The sequence below is a fragment of the Zonotrichia leucophrys genome, chromosome 23, assembly GCF_028769735.1.
Source record: "Zonotrichia leucophrys gambelii isolate GWCS_2022_RI chromosome 23, RI_Zleu_2.0, whole genome shotgun sequence".
Classification (NCBI taxonomy): domain Eukaryota; kingdom Metazoa; phylum Chordata; class Aves; order Passeriformes; family Passerellidae; genus Zonotrichia; species Zonotrichia leucophrys.
In genome coordinates this window covers 6,348,762-6,370,654 of record NC_088192.1, presented here as the reverse complement: position 1 = coordinate 6,370,654, position 21,893 = coordinate 6,348,762, and the positions used below count along the sequence as shown (strand labels likewise).

Sequence of the window (21,893 nt, the reverse complement as noted above, 5' to 3'; positions counted from 1 at the left end):
AAGCAGAGCCTAGATGGGCTTTTCTCCTAGGCAGAGGCTGCTGCCAAAGCTGTGGGTGCACAAAAGCAGAGGAGGCTTTGAAGTTTGCAGCAGCTGGGTTTGAAAGGGCTGCGGGTCTGGCTCAGCTGCTCCGAGCACAGAGAGAGGCTCATTATTGAACAGAGTTCTCAGTGAGGGCAAGTGTGGCATCACTGCCAGAGCCAGCAGCACCCAGAGCTGCTCCCCCTCCTCCAGGAGATGCTGCTCTGCTCTCACCACAGCTGGGCATTCCTGGCAAAAGAGAAATTCCAGCACCTCTGGAGGTGAATACTGAATATTGCCCATGCTGTGTCACACACAGAGCTGCTCCTGGCAGGGAACAGCAGCAAATCCAGCTGGGAACGTGCTCAGAGCATCACTGAGATGTGTGAGAGCACTCAGGGCTTGTGCTTCCATCTCAGCCTGCCCAGCCCAGCCTCTCCTGCAGGGCAGCCAGGCTGAGCAGCACTGACAGCAATGACAGCAAATCCAGCTGCCCCAGGAGCTGAGAGAGGCTGCAGGCAGCAAGCCCAGGGTCTGTGGGGTGATGCCTTCAAAATTCCCAGTGATCTGTGGGGTGATCCACTGGAATTCCCACTGACCTGTGGGGTGATCCCTTCAAATTCCCAGTGATCTGTGGGGTGATCCCTTTAAAATTCCCACCAATCTGTGGGGTGATCCCTGTGGCATTCCCACTGACCTGTGGGGTGATCCCTTCAAATTCCCACTGATTTGTGGGGTGATCACTGTGGAATCCCCAGTGATCAGTGGGGTGATCCCTGTGGCATTCCCAGTGGTTTGTGGGGTGATCCCTGTGGCATTCCCACTAATTTGTGGGGTGATCCCTTCAGAACTCCCAGGGATTTGTGGGGTGATCCCTTCAAATTCCCACTGACTTGTGGGGTGATCTCTTTGAATTCCCAATGGTTTGTGGGGTGATCCCTGTGGAATTCCCAGGAGTCTGTGGGGTGATCCCTTCAAATTCCCACTGATCTGTGCTGCTCTAGGGGTGGCAGTGAGCAGCTGAGCCCAGAGCTGCTGCCCCAGCCCTGCCCAGGCTGGCACTGTGGGGCCCCCAGCACAGACCCGGCTGCAGGGGCTCCCACATGCCAGTCCTGGCAGGGTGTGCCCACACCCACCTGTGCTCCAGCTCAGCACCACGGGCCTGATCCTCTCACCCAGGCTGAAAACCCCAGAACTGCAGTGGGAGCCTCTGCTTTTCCTGTGGCCAGATCACCCCAGCATTCACCCACCTCCTCACAGAGAACAGAACACTCTGACTTCACCCCAGAGGGAATCATTTCCTACCCCCAAGGCTGAAAACCCCAGAACTGCTGTGGGAGCCTCTGCTTTCCTTGTATCCAGGTTATCCCAGCATTCATCCACCTCCCCACAAAGAACAGGAACACTTTTCTATCTTGAATCCCTCATCTCAGAGGGAATCATTTCCTACCCCCAAGGCTGAAAATCCCAGAACCTGCTGTGGGGTTTTCTGCTCTTCCTGTATCCAGGCTATCCCAGCATTCACCCACCTCCCCACAAAGAACAGGAACACTTTTCTATCTTGACTTCACCCCAGAGGGAATCATTTCCTACCCCCAAGGCTGAAAACCCCAGAACTGCTGTGGGAGCCTCTGCTTTCCTTGTATCCAGGCTATCCCAGCACTGTTATCCCAGCATTCATCACCTCCCCACAAAGAACAGGAACACTTTGAACCCCTCACCTCAGAGGGAATCATTTCCTACCCCCAATGCTGAAAACCTCAGCTGTGGGGTTTTCTGCTTTCCCTGCATCCAGGTTATCCCAGCATTGTTATCCCAGCATTCCTCCACCCACAAAGAACAGAACACTTTTCTACCTGCAACACTCCACCCCAGAGGGAATCATTTCCTACCCCCAAGGCTGAACCTGCTGTGGGAGCCTCTGCTTCTCCTGTATCCAGGCTATCCCAGCCTTCACCCACCTCCCCACAAAGAACAGAACACTCTGACTTCACCTCAGAGGGAATCATTTCCCACCCCAAGGCTGAAAATCCCAGAACCTGCTGTGGGAGCCTCTGCTCTTCCTGTATCCAGGTTATCCCAGCATTCATCCATCTCCCCACAAAGAACAGAACACTTTGACTCCACCCCAGAGGGAATCATTTCCTACCCCCAAGGCTGAACCTGCTGTGGGAGCCTCTGCTTTCCCTGCATCCAGGTTATCCCAACATTCATCCACTTCACCACAAAGAACAGGAACACTTTTCTATCTTAAATCCCTCACCTCAGAGGGAATCATTTCCTAACCCCAAGTCTCAAAAAACCCCAGAACTGCTGTGGGAGTCTCTGATCTCCTGTATCCAGGCTATCCCAGCATTCACCCACCTCCCCACAGAGAACAGAACACTCTGACTTCACCTCAGAGGGAATCATTTCCTACCCCCAAGGCTGAAAAAACCCCAGAACCTGCTGTGGGAGCCTCTGCTTTTCCTGTAATCAGGCTATCCCAGCCTTCATCCATCTCCCCACAAAGAACAGGAACACTTTTCTACCTGCAATATCCCACCCCAGAGGGAATCATTTCCCAACTGGCCTAAAAAAGGCAAGTTTTCAGTTTTTTGAGTGGCATCTTTCTCAAATGATGGAAGGCAATTCAAAGGCAGCAGTATCTTCCCCACAGTTTAAAATCTAAATTAGGGTGTTTTTTTAGGAAGTTCTTCCTTCTGCATTCAAATTTGTTCTTTAAAATGCTGCTATTGTTGGGAAGAGAAGAGCATTATCCTGGAGCTGCCAGTCTCACAATCATGACAAACCTGCCATAATGGCAGAACTTTAATTGACAGATTATCTCTGCCATAAAACACACACCAAAGCCTCCTCTCTGCTCTGAGAGGAACTGGGAGCAATAAACTCCAAATTCATTTCTTCCATCTCAAAAGCTCCTCCAAGTTCTCCCAATTTAACACTCCCAGGCACATCAAGGAGGCTTTCTGGCTTTGTATAAACATTTCAATTGTCTCCTGTTCCTCCAGTGCTGCTGTCAGCCATGACAGAAAAAAAAAAGGGTTCTCAAACCTGCTCAGGCCTAGACAGGAAAGATGCTTTTCTGAAATAAATATCAGCATGGAGTTTATATTGTCATTTCTAGGGTGATGAGAGGGTTAAAATAACTCCTTTTCTCAGTGGTGTAACACTATAAATACACCCAGCACATGACACATTGTTTGGTTTCTTTTAAGAATCATAAATTTAGAATTACTCCAAGTAGAGGCCCTGATGCCAAGTTTGGGATGCTTTAGGTATTCCTGAGGTTATTAATAGCTATTGCTTTAGCTATTCCTTGGATTATTTTCAGTTCCAACATCTAAAACCTGAGTTAAGCACGGCCTAGATGGGGTTTTCTCCTGCTCAGAGGCTGCAAAAGCTCAGGCAGCTCAGCTTCAGTAGAGCTGAGAAATGAAAAAAACCTTGTGGCCAACACTTGGTATTTCCTGGAAACGTGGCCCAGTTCCATGGGGTGTTTCTATGAAATCAAGCTGCTGCTCTCTGCACTCTGCTGCTGCCCAGCAAGGAGCTCTGGGGGCCCTGGGGTGATGCAGGAAGGCCAAGCTGGAGCCTCTCTGTCCAGGAATCATTCACAAATCTCCTCCTCTGCCTGGAAGGGAGCCCTGGAGCTCCTCTGACTGCACTGGGCAGCTGCAGCCCAGCCCATTCACCGCCTGCTCCATTCACCACCCAGAGGGGATCAGCAATGTCCTTGTGTCCCTGCCCTTGGCTCTGTCCCACAGAACACGGCGTCACCCTCTGCCAAGGCTGCTGCTGCCCCCACCCAATGTCCCCACGGCATTGCACAATCCCAGCATGGAACTCCAGATTATAACCCAAACTCTTCACACACATCTGCATGATGCACTAAAACCTCCACCAAGTGGGCAGCAGTCACTGAGTTCCCATTTCAGAGCTGACCCCGCGATGGCCTCAAAGCTGAAAAGCTCAGCAGGGCTTTGGGAAGAGCTGGACCAAAGCTGTGTCCCAAACCACAGAGTGTCACATCCACACACAGCACAGATCTGTGGCTTTGATCTGGGACAAGCCACCCAAAACCAGAGGGCTGAAGTGAGTTTACAAGCTGGAAGTGGTGTGGCAGCAGTGAGAGCCCCCACAAACAGCCCAGCCCAACCAGAGCAGCGCTCATTGCAGCACAGAACATTCCCTCTGCCCTGCTCAGGCATGGTTAGAAAAATCCTCCTCTAAAAGCACATTCTTCCTCTAAAAATCCTCTCCTAAAATCATGTTCTTCCTTTAAAAATCCTCTCCTAAAATGTTCTTCCTTTAAAAATCCTCTCCTAAAATCATGTTCTTCCTTTAAAAATCATGTCCTAAAAGCACATTTCTCCTTTAAAAATCCCCTCCCAGAAGCATGTTCTTCCTTTAAAAATCCTCTCCTAAAATCATGTTCTTCCTTTAAAAATCCTCTCCTAAAATCATGCTCTTCCTTTAAAAATCCTCTCAAAAATTCCTCTAAAAATCCTCTCCTAAAATGTTCTGCCTTTGAAAATCCTCTCCTAAAATCATGTTCTTCCTCTAAAAATCATGTTCTTCCTTTAAAAATCCTCTCCTAAAATGTTCCACCTTTGAAAATCCTCTCCTGAAATCATGTTCTTCCTCCAAAAACCCTCTCCTAAAATCATGTTCTTCCTTTAAAAATTCCGTCCCAAAATTCCTCTAAAAATCCTCTCCTAAAATCATGTTCCTCCTTTGAAAATCCTCTCCTAAAATCATGTTCTTTGTTTAAAATTCTCCTCCAAGAAGCATGTTCTTCCTCTAAAAATCCTCTCCTAAAATTAAGTTCCTCCTATGAAAATCCTCTCCTAAAATCATGTTCTTCCTCTAAAAATCATGCTTTTCCTAAAATCATGTTCTTCCTTTGAAAATCCTCTCCCCTACAAGCACACTCCTGCTTTGTTCCCAGTGCCTGGGCAAGAATTTTTGGCCCCCCAGCAGCAGTTCCACTGTCACCGTGTCCCCCACAGTGCCTGACACAGAGCTGTGACACAGAGCTGGCACCTCCAGAACCTGCAGCTCTGGCTGTGACAGCTGGGAGGAATTTGGGAACCGATACACGAATGGCTGGAGGAGGATCCTGCACAAAGAGCAGAGGCTCCATCTTTGCTGCCATCTGGGAAAGGGCACATTCCCAGTGTGAGCCCCAGCAGATCTGGATGTGTTCACCTGCTGGGAAGTGGGAATTCCCAGCAGAACTTCAGGGAAGAGCTCCTTTGCAGGGTGCACCACAAGCTGAACACATCCTGCATCTATCCAGCCTTTCAAAGTTTGTTTTCAGAGGTTTTCCCTGTTACTGTCAGTCCACAAAACACCCAAAAATGAGCAATATTTGTGTCTGCTCCTTCCCATTTGCTCTGGGAGCCCCAGCAGATCTGGACGTGTTCAGATCCTGGAAAGTGGAAATTCCCAGCAGAACTTCAGGGAAGAGCTCGTTTGCAGGGTGCACCACAAGGCTGACGCAACACACTCCTGGCAGGAACACATCTGATCTTGCAGCCTTTAAGAATCTGTTTTCAGAGGTTTTCCTGCTGGTTAGTCGAAGTTTCCTGTCACAAAACACCCCAAAAATGGAGCAATATTTGTGTCTGTTCCCTTCCCATTTGCTTTGGGAGTCCCAGCAGATCTGGATGTGTTCACCTGCTGGAAAGTGGAAATTCCCAGCAGAACTTCAGGGAAGAGCTCCTTTGCAGGGTGCACCACAAGCTGAACACATCCTGCATCTATCCAGCCTTTCAAAGCTTGTTTTCAGAGGTTTTCCCTGTTACTGTCAGCCACTAAAACACCCCAAAAATGGAGCAGTACTTGTGTCTGTTCCCTTCCCATTTGCTCTGGAAGACCCAGCAGATCTGGATGTGTTCACCTCCTAGAAAGTGGAAATTCCCAACAGAATTTCAGGGAAGAGCTCCTTTGCAGGGTGCACCACAAGCTGAACACATCCTGCATCTTTCCAGCCTTTAAGAAATCTGTTTTCAGAGGTTTTCCCTGCTACTGTCAGTCACCAAAACACCCCAAAAATGGAGCAATATTTATGTCTGTTCCCTTCCCATTTGCTCTGGGAGCCCCAGCAGATCTGGATGTGTTCACCTGCTGGAAAGTGGAAATTCCCAGCAGAATTTCAGGGAAGAGCTCGTTTGCAGGGTGCACCACAGGCTGAACAGGAGACACAACTCTCCTGGCAGGATACACATCCTGCATCTTTCCAGCCTTTAAGAAACCTATTTCCAGAGGTTTTCCCTGCTGGGTTAGCTTCAGAGGTTTTCCCTGTCACCAGAACACCCCAAAAACAGAGCAGTATTTGTGTCTGTTCCATTCCCATTTACTCTGGGAGCCTCGAACGAAAATGATCCCATTTCATCTCTGGTTTTAAGGACAAACTCTGGTTTTACTCCCAGCCACACCATGGTGCCAGTTCTCCAGGCCAGGACGCTGCTGTTTGCCCTGCAATGCAGAGCAGGGAGGGCTGGGCATGCAGAGGGAGCTGGGAGCTCTCACCTAACGTGGCAGCGGCCGCCAGCCCGGCCGCGTACGGATCCGTCCCCGGAGGCGCCGCGCTGATGATGTAGGGGTTGGGAACGAAGGCGGCAGGAGCTAAACCTGCTGAAAACATTGCTGTCAGTGAAAACAAACTCAACAGGACTGCAGCCCCAGCACAGCCCCCCTGTGCTGCCTGGACAACACCAAACTCAGGCTGGTTCCGTGGTTTGAAGCTTTTTGGGGGTGGGTTTCTATAGGGAGTGACAACCTGTGAGTGTTGGTGGGCAGAGGAGAGATCTGGCATTAAAAACCCCAATTCCAAGGATTCAATGGTCCTTAAGAGGTAAAATCCTTTATATCCAACAGCTCAGGTGCTTCTGCAGGGCAGACAGACCCTGTTCAGGAGACTGGAGCTTGTTGCTACTCTGTATTTCCTACAGTGAGTAAATCAGGACCCCATCCTGAGCTCCCACAGCATCCCAGCATTCCAGCTGGTCAGTGTGGACAGGGCTCAGAGAGGAAAAACAGTTTAATCATTAGAGAGCCCAGGTGGGCGGGAGAGGGGTGTGCAGGGGAGGTGAAGGTGAAGGGGAGGAAGGTAAAAAGCTGAATAATTTCAATCCCTGAACTGCACTAAGCACACAAGGGCAAAGCACAGAGCCCCAACACATTTATATTGGGGTTTTGGGCAGGAAAAACTACCACAAATTGCCTAATGTGCTAAAAAAATTAATGCATTGTTTTCCTGGGTTTCTACACATGATTGAGTGCTTTATTCCCAGTTAATAAAAATATATTTTTTAACATATAGATACATATATGTCTGTATATATTTTATGAATAATTTTTATTAATATTAATCATGTCTTTGCATAAATTACATTTTAAACTCCTAAGACCCCTGGAAGCACATTTAGCTGATACTAAATTGTGCATTTCCCCTCACTTCTCTGTGCTGTCACCCTGATTTATGCTTCACTCAAACTTCCAAAGCCTCTCCTGACTGACAGCACCCTCAGGAGGGTGAGAGTGTCAGTTCTGCCACACAGGGAACTCCTCTAAAAGGCTTCTAAGTGTGCAAGAGACACCCACAAGCAATCTGTAAAAACGCACTTCTGTTCATGCATTGATTATCAGCTGTAAAATACATTTGAAACCCTCCCAATCCTTTTCCCTGGAGTTTCCCCATGGATCAGAAGGGCTGGGGAGAGGCAGACTCACCTATGTGTGGCTGGTGGGCAGCAGCCAGGGCGTACTGCTGCTGCTGGGCTGCTGTCAGCTGCTGCACTGCCAGTGCATTGGGCCTCTGGAACAGCTGTGGGGAGAGCACAAACAGCCCTGAAACCGGGTACAAACAGCCCTGAAAGTGGGCACAAACAGCCCTTAAACTGGGCACAAACAGCCCTGAAAGTGGGTACAAATAACCCTTAAAGTGGGCACAAACTGCCCTGAAACCAGGCACAAACAGCCCTTAAAGTGGGTACAAACAGCCCTTACAGTGGGTACAAATAACCCTTAAAGTGGGCACAAACAGCCTTGAAAATGGGCACAAACAGACCTTAAGGTGGGCACAAACAGCCTTGAAACTGGGCACAAACTGCCCTTACAGTGGGTACCAACAGCCCTTAAAGTGGGCACAAACAGCCCTGAAAGTGGGTACAAATAACCCTTAAAGTGGGCACAAACAGCCTTGAAACTGGGCACAAACAGCCCTGAAAGTGGGTACAAATAACCCTTAAAGTGGGTACAAACAGCCCTGAAACTAGGCACAAACAGCCCTTAAAGTGGGTACAAACAGCCCTTAAAGTGGGCACAAACAGCCCTTAAAGTGGGTACAAACAGCCCTTAAAGTGGGTAAAACCAGCCCTTAAATGGGCACAAACAGCCCTGAAACTAGGCACAAATAGTGTCCTTAAATCAGGCACAAAATACAAACAATGTCCTTAAACTGGGCACAAATATACAAACACCCCTGAAATCAGGCATAAATCCTCTTTAAATCAGGCACAAACACACCAACACTCCCTAACTCAGTCACAGAAACACACACACTGTCCTGAAATCAGACACAAAACAGTGTCCTGAAATCTGGCACAAACACACCAACAGTGCTGAGCTCACACACACACACCAACAGTGCTGAGCTCACACACAAGCACACAAACAGTGCTGAACTCACACACAAACACACCAACACTGCTGAGCTCCCACACAAACACACCAACACTGCTGAGCTCACACACAAACACTGCTGAACTCACACACAAACACACCAACACTGCTGAACTCACACACAAACACACCAACAGTGCTGAGCTCACACACACACACATCAACACTGCTGAACTCACACACAAACACACCAACAGTGCTGAACTCACACACACACACACCAACACTGCTGAACTCACACACAAACACACCAACAGTGCTGAGCTCACACACACACACCAACAGTGCTGAACTCACACACAAACACCCAACATGCTGAGCTCACACACACACACCAACAGTGCTGAACTCACACACACACACCAACAGTGCTGAGCTCACACACAAACACACAAACAGTGCTGAGCTCACACACAAACACACCAACACTGCTGAACTCACACACAAACACACAAACAGTGCTGAGCTCACACACAAACACACCAACACTGCTGAGCTCACACACAAACACACCAACACTGCTGAGCTCCCACACAAACACACCAACAGTGCTGAGCTCACACACACACACACCAACACTGCTGAGCTCACACACACACACACACCAACAGTGCTGAGCTCACACACAAACACACAAACAGTGCTGAGCTCACACACAAACACACCAACACTGCTGAACTCACACACAAACACACAAATAGTGCTGAGCTCACACACAAACACACCAACAGTGCTGAGCTCACACACAAGCACACCAACAGTGCTGAGCTCACACACAAACACACCAACACTGCTGAGCTCACACACAAAAAGCAGCAATTCCTTCCTTTTCCAGCAATCCCTTCCCACCACATTTCCTTTAAGCCCACAGATTCTCCTCTCCACACCTCCCAAGGATCTGAACTCCTCTGGAATCAATGCCTGTGGTAACACACCTGACAAACCCCACACTGCTGCAGCACAGCCACCCCCAGCCCAGCTTTTCCCTCTGCTCTTCCCTCAATCCCAAAGGATTTATCCCAGCCCTGCTCAGCCCCAGCTGCAGCCTGGGGGTCCCCAGGAGCACTCCCACCCACCAGTGCCACCAGTGTGCCCTCCCAGTTTGGCTGAAGTGGGAAATGGGATGCAAAGGGGATGGCAAAGGGATGCAGAGCCAAGTTTGGGACACCCAAAATGCCCTCAGAGCCAGAGAGGGGACACAGCCCCAGGATCATAAAACCCAGACCAAACACTTCCCTTACCTGCTCACTGCTCAAGGTTATTGAGAATTTATTGCTCACTAAATAAAAATAATAGGATTCCCTTGAAGTGTTTTTGCTGAGGGTTTGGGGTTTATTTTTCTTTCTTCAGAGTCTTACAAAAAGTTTCCTTCCCAGCTTCTTTTGCCTCTCTCTAAAGGAAATCCCTGAATTCACCATGTTCAGCTCTAATTAAAACATTAAGGACATGCCAGCTGAATATCTCCTCAGAAATTATCCAGCATGTCCACCCCCCCTCACTTCCAGGGATCATTTCTAGGTGGGAATGACTTCACAGAGCACTGTGAGAAATGTTTTCTCCCTCCACTCCCTCAGAACAGACTTGGATGCCCAAATGCCTCCAATTTTCACACCTATTATCCTGCCCTCCTTTCAGACAAGTGAACTGCTGGCAGACACAGCAATAATTCTGCCCAAATTTTTGGCAGAAACCCACAACCATCAAGAAGAAGCCCAGAAACATCAAGAAAATTCTATTACTTATTTTATTTAGAGGCAAAAATTGGCATCGCTTCTCCTGAGAGCAGGGTGAGCAAAGCTGGGTGAGAAAATCCACCATTATTTTTGTCTTTTTACAAGTTCAGGTGGAGAAAACACATCTGAGGGATCAGCATTGGGTTTATGAGGTGGAAATGCAGCAGTTAGGGCAGCCAGAATTAACCTGTTGTGTGCCAAACCCTCCCCCTCACAACGGCTTTGTTTGCTCATCCCTCAGGGGCTATCAGAACTTTCCCTGTGGAGGAAAATATCTGATCTACAGTTCCTTTATTGCCTCCTGGGCCATAAAACACCCTGAGCAGGCTGGGTGCACAACACACCTGCTTTTCCTGCCCTTTTTGTTGTTTTAAGGAGTTTTTTGTGGTCACACAAAGCTGGGTGGCAGCTCTGCTCAGGTCACCAGGAGCTTGGGCAAAGCTCCAGTGACATCTTGGGACACAAACCCTGTGAGGAAGCCCTGAGGGAGCTGGGGGTGCTCAGCCTGGAGAAAAGGAGACTCAGGGGTGCCCCCATCACTCTCTGCAGCTCCTGAAAGGTGCCCGTGCTCAGCTGGGGCTGGGCTCTGTCTGCAGGCACTGACAGAACCAGAGCACACAGACTGGAGCTGCACCAAGGAAATACAGGTTGGATATCAGGAAAAAGTTTTTCAAAGAAAGGGTGATAAAGTTCTGGAATGTTCTGCCCGGGGAGGTGGTGGAGTCACCATCCCTGGGTGTGTTTAACAAAGCCTGGATGTGGCACTGGGTGCCAGGGTTGAGTTGAGGGGTTGGGGCTGGGCTGGGCTCGATCATCTTGGAGGTCTCTTCCAACCCTGTGAGGGGAAGTTTGAGTTCAAACAGCTCCAATACCAGATGGAAAGGGAAATTTCCCGTTTTTCTCCAGGCCAGTGGCTGGGGCCATGCCCAGGTAGCTCACAGGAAGTGAGGGGGCCCTTCCAACCCAAACCATTCTGGCATTCTGTGATTTGTGATGCACCCACAGGTTTTGTGCTGACACCCCTGCGCACCCCCACATTTTAATCTGATCTTGAGGATCTGTGAGGAGAGAGGAGAGACTTTGGAACCCTGAGCTTCAGCAGCCCAGGGAGGTGGTGCAGTCCCCATCCCTGGGGGTGTTTAACAAAGCCTGGATGTGGCTCTGGGTGCCAGGGTTGAGTTGAGGTGTTGGGGCTGGGTTGGACTCAATGAGCTTGAAGGTCTCTTCCAACCCAGTGATTCTGGGAATTCTGTGAACACCCCTGAGGGCAAAACACCAAGGAGGTGATGGACAACAGGAGCAGCAGAACACGGAATGAGGGGCAGTGGCTCTGTGGGAGTGACCAGCAACATCCTATACTCTCAGCAAATATGGAGAAAAAATCCTATAAAAATCCTATAACCCTAAACTGCTTCCTCCTGAAGTGTGGATTCCTCTGCAGCATCCTCAGAGTTGGGGTGTGCTATATCAGCTCAGCAATTTCAGCTTTTTAGCTTTCTTCAGCTGCACAATTTCACCAAACCCTTGAGTTCCCCCATGTTTTTCCAGCCTGCTGATGAAGATTCCATCACAGCGAAGCAAAGAGGAAGTGGCTGCATTATCATTTCCTTGTCTTGAGGGCACAAAAAGCATTTTTCCTTCCTAAAAACACTTCTGCTCACTTTATACATGTGAGGATTTGCACACCTCCCAAATGCAACTCAATGGACCACCTGGGAATCAGCAAAACTGGGAGAAAGGAATCCACACCCACTCAGAGCCTCAGTACTTCACCATCAATATTTCATCTGCTGCTCTTGGCTCTTTTTGTTGTCTGCCTGCTCTGGGGGCTCATCCAGTCCCTGCAAAATCTGACTTCCAGACATAAAAGGTCTGCAAGAAAGCTGGAGAGGGACTTTTTACAGCACAGAACAAGGGGGGATGGCTTAAACTAAGAGAGGAGGGATTTAGATGGGATCTTGGGAATTGGGAATTGCTCCCTGGGAAGGTGGGGAGGGAATTGCCAGAGCAGCTGTGGCTGCCCCTGGAGCCCTGGCAGTGCCCAAGGCCAGGCTGGGCATTGGGGCTGGCAGCACCTGGCACAGTGGCAGGTGGCCCTGGGCTGCAATCAGCTGCCATTGAAGATCCCTTCCCACCCAAACCACTCTGGCATTCACATTCCTCAATCAAGGGTGGAAACCAGCACCAAAACCCATTGCAGCAAATGGAGAAAGGAAAGGAAAGAATGATTTCCTGGCTGGTTGCAGGTGCCCCCAGTGCCATTTGCCACAGGGGCTTTGTAGCCTGGCAAGGGCTGGTTAGAGAGGTTTGGGCTGTGCCAGGGTGCCCAGAGCAGCTGTGGCTGCCCCTGGAGCCCTGGCAGTGCCCAAGGCCAGGCTGCAGCAGTCTGGGACAGAGAAAGGTGTTCCTGCCATGGCAGGGGTTGGAATTGGATGAGTTTTGAGTCCTTTCCCACTCAAACCATTCCAGGATTCTGTGACCTCTCCCTCTCCCCTTGAATTCACAGCCTTGCTCAGCTCCCTCAGAAGAAACTCAGCCCAGCTGCAGATTTCAGCCTGCAGCCTGTCCAAGGAAGCAGAGCCAAGAAAAGCCATCCCAAGTGCAGCCTCTCCTGAGGCAGATAAACCAGGAGAGCTCTGGGAATCATCAACTCCATTTATTCAGGGAGAGCTGCTGAAGCCTTGCTGGGCTGTGTCCATTGCTGAGGGCACAGCCCCACACTCCAACCCCAGAGATCAGAGCTCAAAGGTGGCACTGGGAGCAGAAAAAGGACAGGAACCTCTGCACTGGAACATGAACCTGAATTGACAAAGGAATGAGGAAAGGGCACCTGGGGTGTTTCAGGCTGGGAAATGCATTGGGAGTGAGAAGCTACAAAGCCCTGACATGGATCTGAGGGAGTTCAGGGAGATCATCCAACATTTCAGTGAGGCTGCTCCATGTCAGACAAATGCAGGATGATTTCCAGCACGTGGAGGAGCTCACTGAGCGAATTCCAAGGGAGCAGAACCCCACAGTTAGGGGAATTCTGGAAAATCAGTTTTCCATCAGCAATTTCAACACCTGACATCCCTGATCAGACCAGACATGGGTAAAACCTTCCTCTTCCTCACACAGCCTGCAGCTGTGCTCACCTGTAATCCCCTCCAAGGATGGGACACTTCCCCACAGCCCCAAAAGGCATTTTCAGGGAGGAGACCCCTTGTTCAGGACAGATTTCCTGCTGCCAGCAGAATGGCAGAAGTCAGATTCCTTTCATGCAGGCTGAGAGTGGCAGTGGGCAGCAAGGACCCCTGGGAATTAAGGGAATGGGCACAAACCCCTGGATTGACACAAACCTGCCCTGGGAGGGCACATCTGGCTGGCAGTGATTCCTGACCTTCACTACAGCACCTCAGGCTGACTGAAGGCTCCTGTTTGCTTTCACTGCAGGTGGAAGCTGCAGCAAGGCTGAAAACTGAAAATAACAGATTTGTCTGACAGCCCAGCAGGGCCTGGGTGGGACTGAGGGACAGCAGCTGTGTCCTCACTGCTCCCCCAAAATCAGGGAGAGATCTGAGGGGATTTGGGCTTCAGAGCACAGAAATGGAGCTCAGGGAACAGGGCTGGAGCCCCAGGAGGGGCTGAGGGAGCTGGGCAGGGGCTCAGCCTGGAGCAAAGGAGGCTCAGGGGCCCTTGTGGCTCTGCACAGCTCCTGCCAGGAGGGCACAGCCGGGGGGGTCGGGCTGTGCTCCAGGGCACAGGGACAGGAGCAGAGGGAACGGCCTCAGGCTGGGCCAGGGCAGGCTCAGGGTGGGCACAGCAGGAATTTCCCCATGCAAAGGGGGCTCAGGCCTTGCCAGGGGCTGCCCAGGGAGCTTTGCAGTGCCCATCCCTGCAGGTGCCCCAGCAATTCCTGGAGGGGGCACTCAGAGCTCTGCGCTGGGGACAGGGTGGGCATTGGGCACAGCTGGGATTTGATGTTCTGGGAGGGTTTTCCAGGCTCAGTGATTCCATCATTCCCAGACAGTTGGTGACACAGAGGTGACACCAGCTCCACATGGACAGTTCTCATCCACTTGGTATGAAATAAAAAATGTAAACCCAGCCTGAAATCCTCACTGCATCTCCCCAAAAACAGGGACCCTACCCTGCCCCCCTTTGGGAGGGTTTATTTCCACCAGTGAGGTGCCAGACGTGCCAAATTTGAAATCCTAATTTTTTAAGGCTGAAGGAAACAAATAAAAATTCCTCAAACTTGTAAATGAGCCTTCACTTAAATAGAAAACCCTGACAAAATGCAAATTCCAGGCTTCCCACTCGTGCTGCTCCAGTCCCATCTTTAATGCTTCTCCAGAAGCAGCTCACTTGTGGAGCCCTCATGTTTTAAAAAACACACAACTTTCCTGGTTTAGAGGTAATTCTGGCATCCCAGGCCTTGCACCAGAGCGAGACAAAGACTTGGAACTATCTGCTTTTTTCTCCTTTTTGAACTCTACAGCAGCTATTTAATCATTAAATTTTCCATCATTAACCTCCCAAAGATGCTGCAGAACAGAGCAGCCAATTGAGCTCCAACCCAGATATTTACACTGCTTTTAAGGCTGTGATAACTCAGCACAAACTTGGCAATGCTTTCCCTCACTCCACAGTGCCAGAGGCTCTTCTGCTAAAAAAATCAGATATTTCAGGGAAGCCAGGGAGAGTTATATATCCCTGCAATCAGCTCCAACAAAGGATTCCCTTCCACTCTGAGGGATATCAGACTTGCAAAGGGAGAGCAATAAAGTTTCCAATCATTACCCAAACGAGCAGGAACAGGAGCAGAGCAGGAGTCGATTGCTGGAGCCAGGCCCAGCATTCAGCAGGAGCCAAGGGAGTCTGGGCTTGTGTGGGAGAAAGGTCAAACAAACCTAAGCCAGGCTCAGATAAAGGTTTGTAGTAGTGGACTCTGCCCTTAGGGCTTAAAACAGGCTCAGGGAGAAGAAAGTTTGAACTTGTAATTGCCTCTGGCTGAGCAAAGCTGAGCGTGGGGCTCAGCAAAGCTGAGTGTGGGGCTCAGTAAAGCTCAGTGTGGGGCTCAGTAAAGCTCAGTGTGGGGCTCAGCAAAGCTCAGTGTGGGGCTCAGCAAAGCTCAGTGTGGGGCTCAGCAAAGCTCAGTGTGGGGCTCAGTAAAGCTCAGTGTGGGGCTCAGCAAAGCTCAGTGTGGGGCTCAGTAAAGCTCAGTGTGCAGTGTGGGGCTCAATAAAGCACAATGTGGGGCTCAGTAAAGCTGAGTGTGGGGCTCACCAGGGCCCAAGGTGGGGCTCAGCAAAGCAAAATGTAGGGCTCACTAAAGCACAATGTGGGGCTCAATAAAGCACAAGGTGGGGCTCAGTAAAGCTCAGTGTGGGGCTCAGCAAAGCTGAGTGTGGGGCTCAGTAAAGCTCAGTGTGGGGCTTAATAAAGCCCAGTGTGGGGCTCACTAAAGCACAATATGGGGCTCAATAAAGCCCAATGTGGGGCTCAGTAAAGCTCAGTGTGGGGCTCAGTAAAGCTGAGTGTGGGGCTCAGCAAAGCTCAGTGTGGGGCTCAGTAAAGCTCAGTGTGGGGCTCAGTAAAGCACAATGTGGGGCTCAGTAAAGCTCAGTGTGGGGTTCAGCAAAGCTCAGTGTGGGGCTCAGTAAAGCTCAGTGTGGGGCTCAGCAAAGCTCAGTGTGGGGCTCAGCAAAGCTCAGTGTGGGGCTCAGCAAAGCTCAGTGTGGGGCTCAGTAAAGCTCAGTGTGGGGCTCAGCAAAGCTCAGTGTGGGGCTCAGCAAAGCTGAGTGTGGGGCTCAATAAGCACAATGTGGGGCTCAGCAAAGCTGAGTGTGGGGCTCAGTAAAGCCCAATGGGGGGCTCAGTAAAGCTGAGTGTGGGGCTCAGTAAAGCTCAGTGTGGGGCTCAGCAAAGCTCAGTGTGGGGCTCAGCAAAGCTCAGTGTGGGGCTCAGCAAAGCTCAGTGTGGGGCTCAGTAAAGCTCAGTGTGGGGCTCAGCAAAGCTCAGTGTGGGGCTCAGCAAAGCTCAGTGTGGGGCTCAGCAGAGCTCACAGCTGGGCTCAGAAGGGCTCACACATGGGCTCAGCCAAGCCCAACATGCATCTCAGCAGGGCCCAATGCAGGGACCATGAGCACCCAATTTGGGGTTTAACAAAACCCAGTGTGGGGCTCAGCCAAGCCCAGTGCAGGGCTCACAGGTGGGCTGAGCAGCTGCTGGCTCTCAGTCACTTCCTGAGCTCCTGGGTGGCTGTTTGGGGTTTTTTAGCACTTTTTGCTACTTTAAAGCTCTTTTCCAATGCCTTGAGACAGCTAGGATCACCAGAGAGGGCAGAGCTGGGGATACTGCTGGGGGAATTGTGATTATTCCAGCTGCCATGGGAGGCTGATCTGCTCAGCTCCCTGGGAGGACACACACAGCATGAAGACAACGACAACACCTCCAGCCCTCCTCCATCCCTTCTCCCAGGGCAGATCCTGAGCTCATCCCACCCACAGCGACCCCAGTGGAGTGACAGGGCTGGATGAGGGATCAGGGCTCAGGGATGAGAGATCAGGATCAGGGCTCAGGATCAGGAATCAAGGCTATGGGATCAGGATCAGGGAGGGCTCAGGGCTAAAGGATCACGGCCCAGGATCAGGGCTCAGGGATCATCAGGACTCAGGATCAGGGATCAGAGATCAGGGCTCAGAGATCAGGGCTCAGGGCAAAGGAACCAGGGATCAGGGATCAGATGAGGGCTCAGGGCTCGGTGATCAGGGCTCAGGACTTGGGGATCAGGGATTAGAGCTTAGGATGAGGATCAGGGCTCAGGGTTCAGGATCAGGATCAAACATCAGGCTCAGGGATCAGGATCAGGCTCAGGGCTCAAGGCTACAGGCAAAGGGACTGGGATCAGGGAGAGCTCAGGGACCAAGGATCAGAATCAGGGCTCAGGATCAGGGATCAGGCTCAGAGCACAGGATCAGGATCAAAGGTCAGGCTCAGGGATCAGGATCAGGCTCAGGGCACAGGATCAGGATCAAAGGTCAGGCTCAGGGATCAGGATCAGGCTCAGGGCTCAAGGCTGTGGGCGAAGGGATTGGGATCAGAGAGGGCTCAGGGACCAAGGATCAGAATCAGGGCTCAGGCTCAGAGTTCAGAATCAGAGTTCAGGCTCAGGCTCAGGCCCAGGGATCAGCCCCAAGACTCAGCTCTGTACCTGCTGCTGGGAGTTGTAGTCAAAGAGCCCCACGGTGGCGGCGGCCGAGTCCACGGGCACCTGCGTGCCGGAGTAGTCGAACTGCAGCGGCTCCATGCCCACGTGCTCCATGGCATCCAGGGGCACGCTCTGGGACTCCATGTTGGAGAAATCCTCCACAGGCTTGGCCCCGTTGGTGCTGGCCAGCTGGGCCAGGCCCTCGGAGCCGTTCTGGTTGGGGCCCAGCAGATCCACCTCGCTCGCTGAGTTCTGGCAGTTCCCGGGTGTGCGGCTGTGGGGGGAAAACGGGTCAGGAACGGGGCAGGAGAGCTGCAGCCCTTTGTGGGGGCAAAACAGGTCAGGGAAACAGAGCAGGAGAGCTGCAGCCCTTTCTGGGGGGAAAACAGGGCAGGGAAAGGGCAGGAGAGCTGCAGCCCCTCTTGGGGGGGAAAAAATGGTCAGAGATAGGGCAGGAGAGCTGCAGCCCCTCTTGAGGGGGAAAAATTGGTCAGGAACAGGGCAGGAGAGCTGCAGCCCTTGTTGGGGGAATGCTCCTGCAGGGAAACAAGGCAGGAAAGCTCCAGCCCTTTCTGGGGGCAAAACAGGTCAGGGAAACAGGGCAGGAGAGCTGCAGCCCCTCTTGGGGGGGAAAAATTGGTCAGGGATAGGGCAGGAGAGCTGCAGCCCCTCTTGGGGGGAAAACGGGTCAGGAATGGGGCAGGAGAGCTGCAGCCCTTCCTGGGGGCAAAACAGGTCAGGGAAACAGAGCAGGAGAGCTGCAGCCCCTCTTGGGGGGGATAAATTGGTCAGGGATAGGGCAGGAGAGCTGCAGCCCTTTCTGGGGGCAAAACTGGTCAGGGAAACAGAGCAGGAGAGCTCCAGCCCCTCTTGGGGGGAAAACGGGTCAGGAACAGGGCAGGAGAGCTGCAGCCCTTCCTGGGGGGAATGAATGCAGACAAACAGAGCTGCAGCCCCTCTTGGGGGGAAAAAATGGTCAGAGATAGGGCAGGAGAGCTGCAGCCCTTCCTGGGGGCAAAACGGATCAGGAAAACAGAGCAGGAGAGCTCCAGCCCTTGTTGGGGGAATGCTCCTGTGCAGGGAAACAGGGCAGGAGAGCTCCAGCCCTTCCTGGGGGGAAACAGAGCAGGAGAGCTCCAGCCCTTGTTGGGGGAATGCTCCTGTGCAGGGAAACAGGGCAGGATGCTCCAGCCCAGCATCCCATCCTGCAGCAGGTGCTGGAGTACAGGAGGGAAAATCAAGTCATGGTCTGAAACAGTTCAGCAAATTAATTCTGTGGAGAAATTGATGTATTTAAATAAAATAAAAACTAAAACCAGGAATGCTCCATCACACCTGCAGAACTGCCCATAGGTGGTAGAGCACAGGAGGGAAAAATAAAGAAATGGTCTGAAACAATTCACCAAATCAATTCTATGGAGAAATTGATGTATTTAAATAAAATACAAACTGAAACCAGGTATGTTCCATCACACCCCCAGACACTCCAGAACTGCCCAGAGGTGCTGGAGTACAAGAGGGAAAATAAAGTCATGGTCTGAAACAGTTCAGCAAATTAATTCTGGAGAATTGATGTATTTAAATAAAATAAAAACTAAAAGCAAGAATGCGCCATCACATCCCCAGACCCACCAGAACTGCCCAGAGGTGGTGGAGTACAGGAAGGAATATTAAAAATTAGCCTGAAATAGTTTTCCAAGTTAATTCTCTGGAGAAATTGATGTATTTAAATAAAATACAAACTCAAACCAGGAATGCTCCATCACACCTCCAGAACTGCCCAAATGTGGTGGAGTACAGTATGGAAAATAAAAAATTGGTCTGAAATAGTTCTACAAATTAATTTTACAAAGAATTTATGTATTTAAAAAAATAAAAACCAAAATGCTCAGTGTCCAGGAATGCTCAATCACACCTCCAGAACTGCCCAGAGGTGGTGGAGTATAAGATAGAAAATTAAAAAATGGTCTGAAATACTTCTCAAAATTAATTCTATGGAGAAATTGATGTATTTAAAATAAAATAAAAACTAAAAGCAGGAATGTGCCATCACATCCATGGACCCAGCAGAAGTGGCCAGAGGTGGTGGAGTACAGGATGGAAAATAAAAAAATGGTCTGAAATAGTTCTCCAAATTAATTCTATGGAGAAATAAAGAAATGGTCTGAAACAGTTCACCAAATTAATTCTATGGAGAAACTGATGGATTTAAAAAATAAAAATTAAAACCAGGTATGCTCCATCACATCCCCAAACCCTCCAGAATTGCCCAGAAGTGGTGGGGTGCAGGATGGAAAATAAAAGAATGGTCTGAAATAGTTCTCCAAATAAATCCTGTGGAGAATTGCTGTATTTAAAAAAATAAAAATTAAAACCAAGAATGCTCCATGACACCTCCAAACCCACCAGAACTCCTTGGAGGTGTTGTAGAATAGAGGGGAAAAATAAATAGAGATGGTCTGAAATAGTTAATTCTACTGAGAAACTGGTGTATTTTAAAAAAATAAAACCAGGAATACTCCATGCCAACATCACACCCCTAAACACACCAGAACTGCTTGGAGGTGTTGGAGTAAAGAGGGGAAAAAATAAAAAATATTATCTGAAATAGTTCCCTGAGTGAATTCTACAGAGAAACTGATGTATTTAAAAAAATAAACAAAAATAAAACCAGGAATGCTCCAGCCCAGCATTGCAGCAGCAATAGACCCCCAGCCCCAGCAGAACCCCCTGGAAGTTGGAGAAGTGTTGTAGAAGACAAGAAAAAAATAAAAAGAGATGGCCTGAAATAGTTCCCTAAGTTAATTCTACACAGAAGTTGATGAATTTAAAAATATAAAAGCTGGAATGTTCCATCCCAGCATCAGAGGCACCAGAAGGGCCTGCAGGTGGTGCAATAAAAGGGGGATAAGTAAAAAACATGGGCTGAAATAGCTCCCTGAGTTAATTCTATGAAGAAATTGATGGATTTTAAAAACAAACAAAAATAACCCACAACCCCCAGTCCCAGCCTCCAACACCTGTTACAGTAAAAATGTAAAAAATTCAGTTTTTGTTTTCTGCTCAATTGAGAGTCAGAGAGAGCAAGCCATGATCTCCCCAGACACTTATATTTAATGGAGTATTTGGTGATTTTTAACTGTGTGGAGCTCTGGCACCAAACCTCACTCAACACCACCCTAAGGCAGCTGCCATGGGCTCCTGACCACCCAAACTGGACTGGACTGGGAATGCTCCACATCCATGCAAGAGCCAGGAATTGGCATTTCCCAGCATTTCTTTGGATTTTACATTTTATTTCACCATTTCTTTGGCTTCTCCAGTTTTCCTACAGGCCACGAGGAACCCCAGGAGATGCAGAAATGAGCCAGGAACACGAATGTACCAATGGCATCAAGGGCCACAAGCTCAGGAGGTTTCAGCCCTGCAGAGCTGCAGGGAGCAAACTCAAAGCCCGGCTGTGGTGGGGACAGGACAGAGCAGAGCCAACACTTCCCATGGGAATCCCACACAGGGATTGAAAATGGGTGTGAAAATCACAGAGATCACAGGGCTCAGGATCAGGGATCGTGGCTAAGGGATGAGGACACACCAGCCCTGAGCTCTCAGGTGTTCCCACCCTCTCCCCCTGAGGACATTCACAACATCCTGGGGAATCCACAGGATGGAAAAACCTTCCCAAAGCCACAGAGTGCATGGGCAGGTTTGGCACTGGGCTGACTGCACAGGGATGTGTCACTGACATGTTTTAGGAAAATCCTTTTGTTAGGATTTTTCTCCTGAGAAGCCTCAGAAAAGAAATGCAAAAAATAATAATCTGTGGGATGTGGTCTGGGGATGGTTTACAACAGGTGCATCTTAAATTGGTTCATGTGGATTGTTTTTAATTAATGACCAATCATGGTCCAGCTGTGTCAGACTCTCTGGTCAGTCACAAGGTTTTATTCTCATTCCTTTCCAGCTTTCTGATGTCTCCTTTCTCTTTCTTTAGTATAGTTTTAGTATATCATTTTCTTTTAATATAATATAATAAAATAATAAATCAGCCTTCTGAAACATGGAGTCAAGATTCTCATCTCTTCCCTCGTCCTGGGGACCCTCAAACACCAGCACAGGGATGCCCAGAGCCAGGGGCTGCTCTGCTCCTCACCCCCCCAGGGAGGGTGACACAGCTGGGACAGCTGACCCCAACTGATCCAAGGGGTTTTATAAAAGAAAATTTATAATCATTTATCAAATCATCTGGATCAGATAAA

At 49.9% G+C, this 21,893-nt stretch overlaps 1 protein-coding gene and 1 non-coding gene across 7 annotated transcripts in view; both read right to left on the bottom strand.

Moving 5' to 3' along the window:
* PUM1 (pumilio RNA binding family member 1) overlaps window positions 1-21,893 on the bottom strand; it is a 104,305-nt gene that overhangs the window by 42,518 nt on the left and 39,894 nt on the right. For 4 of the 6 annotated variants that reach the window (XM_064731415.1, XM_064731417.1, XM_064731412.1 and 1 more), the window contains exons 7-9: window positions 17,641-17,911; window positions 7,762-7,855; window positions 6,559-6,663 (exon numbers count right to left, since the gene is read on the bottom strand). In XM_064731415.1, coding sequence (XP_064587485.1) covers window positions 6,559-6,663; window positions 7,762-7,855; window positions 17,641-17,911 — 470 coding nt within the window. The remainder of the gene's footprint in view (window positions 1-6,558; window positions 6,664-7,761; window positions 7,856-17,640; window positions 17,912-21,893) is intronic. The other 2 variants (XM_064731416.1, XM_064731413.1) reach the window with 1 other exon arrangement.
* On the bottom strand, window positions 116-199 carry LOC135457345 (small nucleolar RNA SNORD103/SNORD85). The gene has a single exon (XR_010442709.1). It is a non-coding gene; the product is annotated as a small nucleolar RNA SNORD103/SNORD85 (small nucleolar RNA).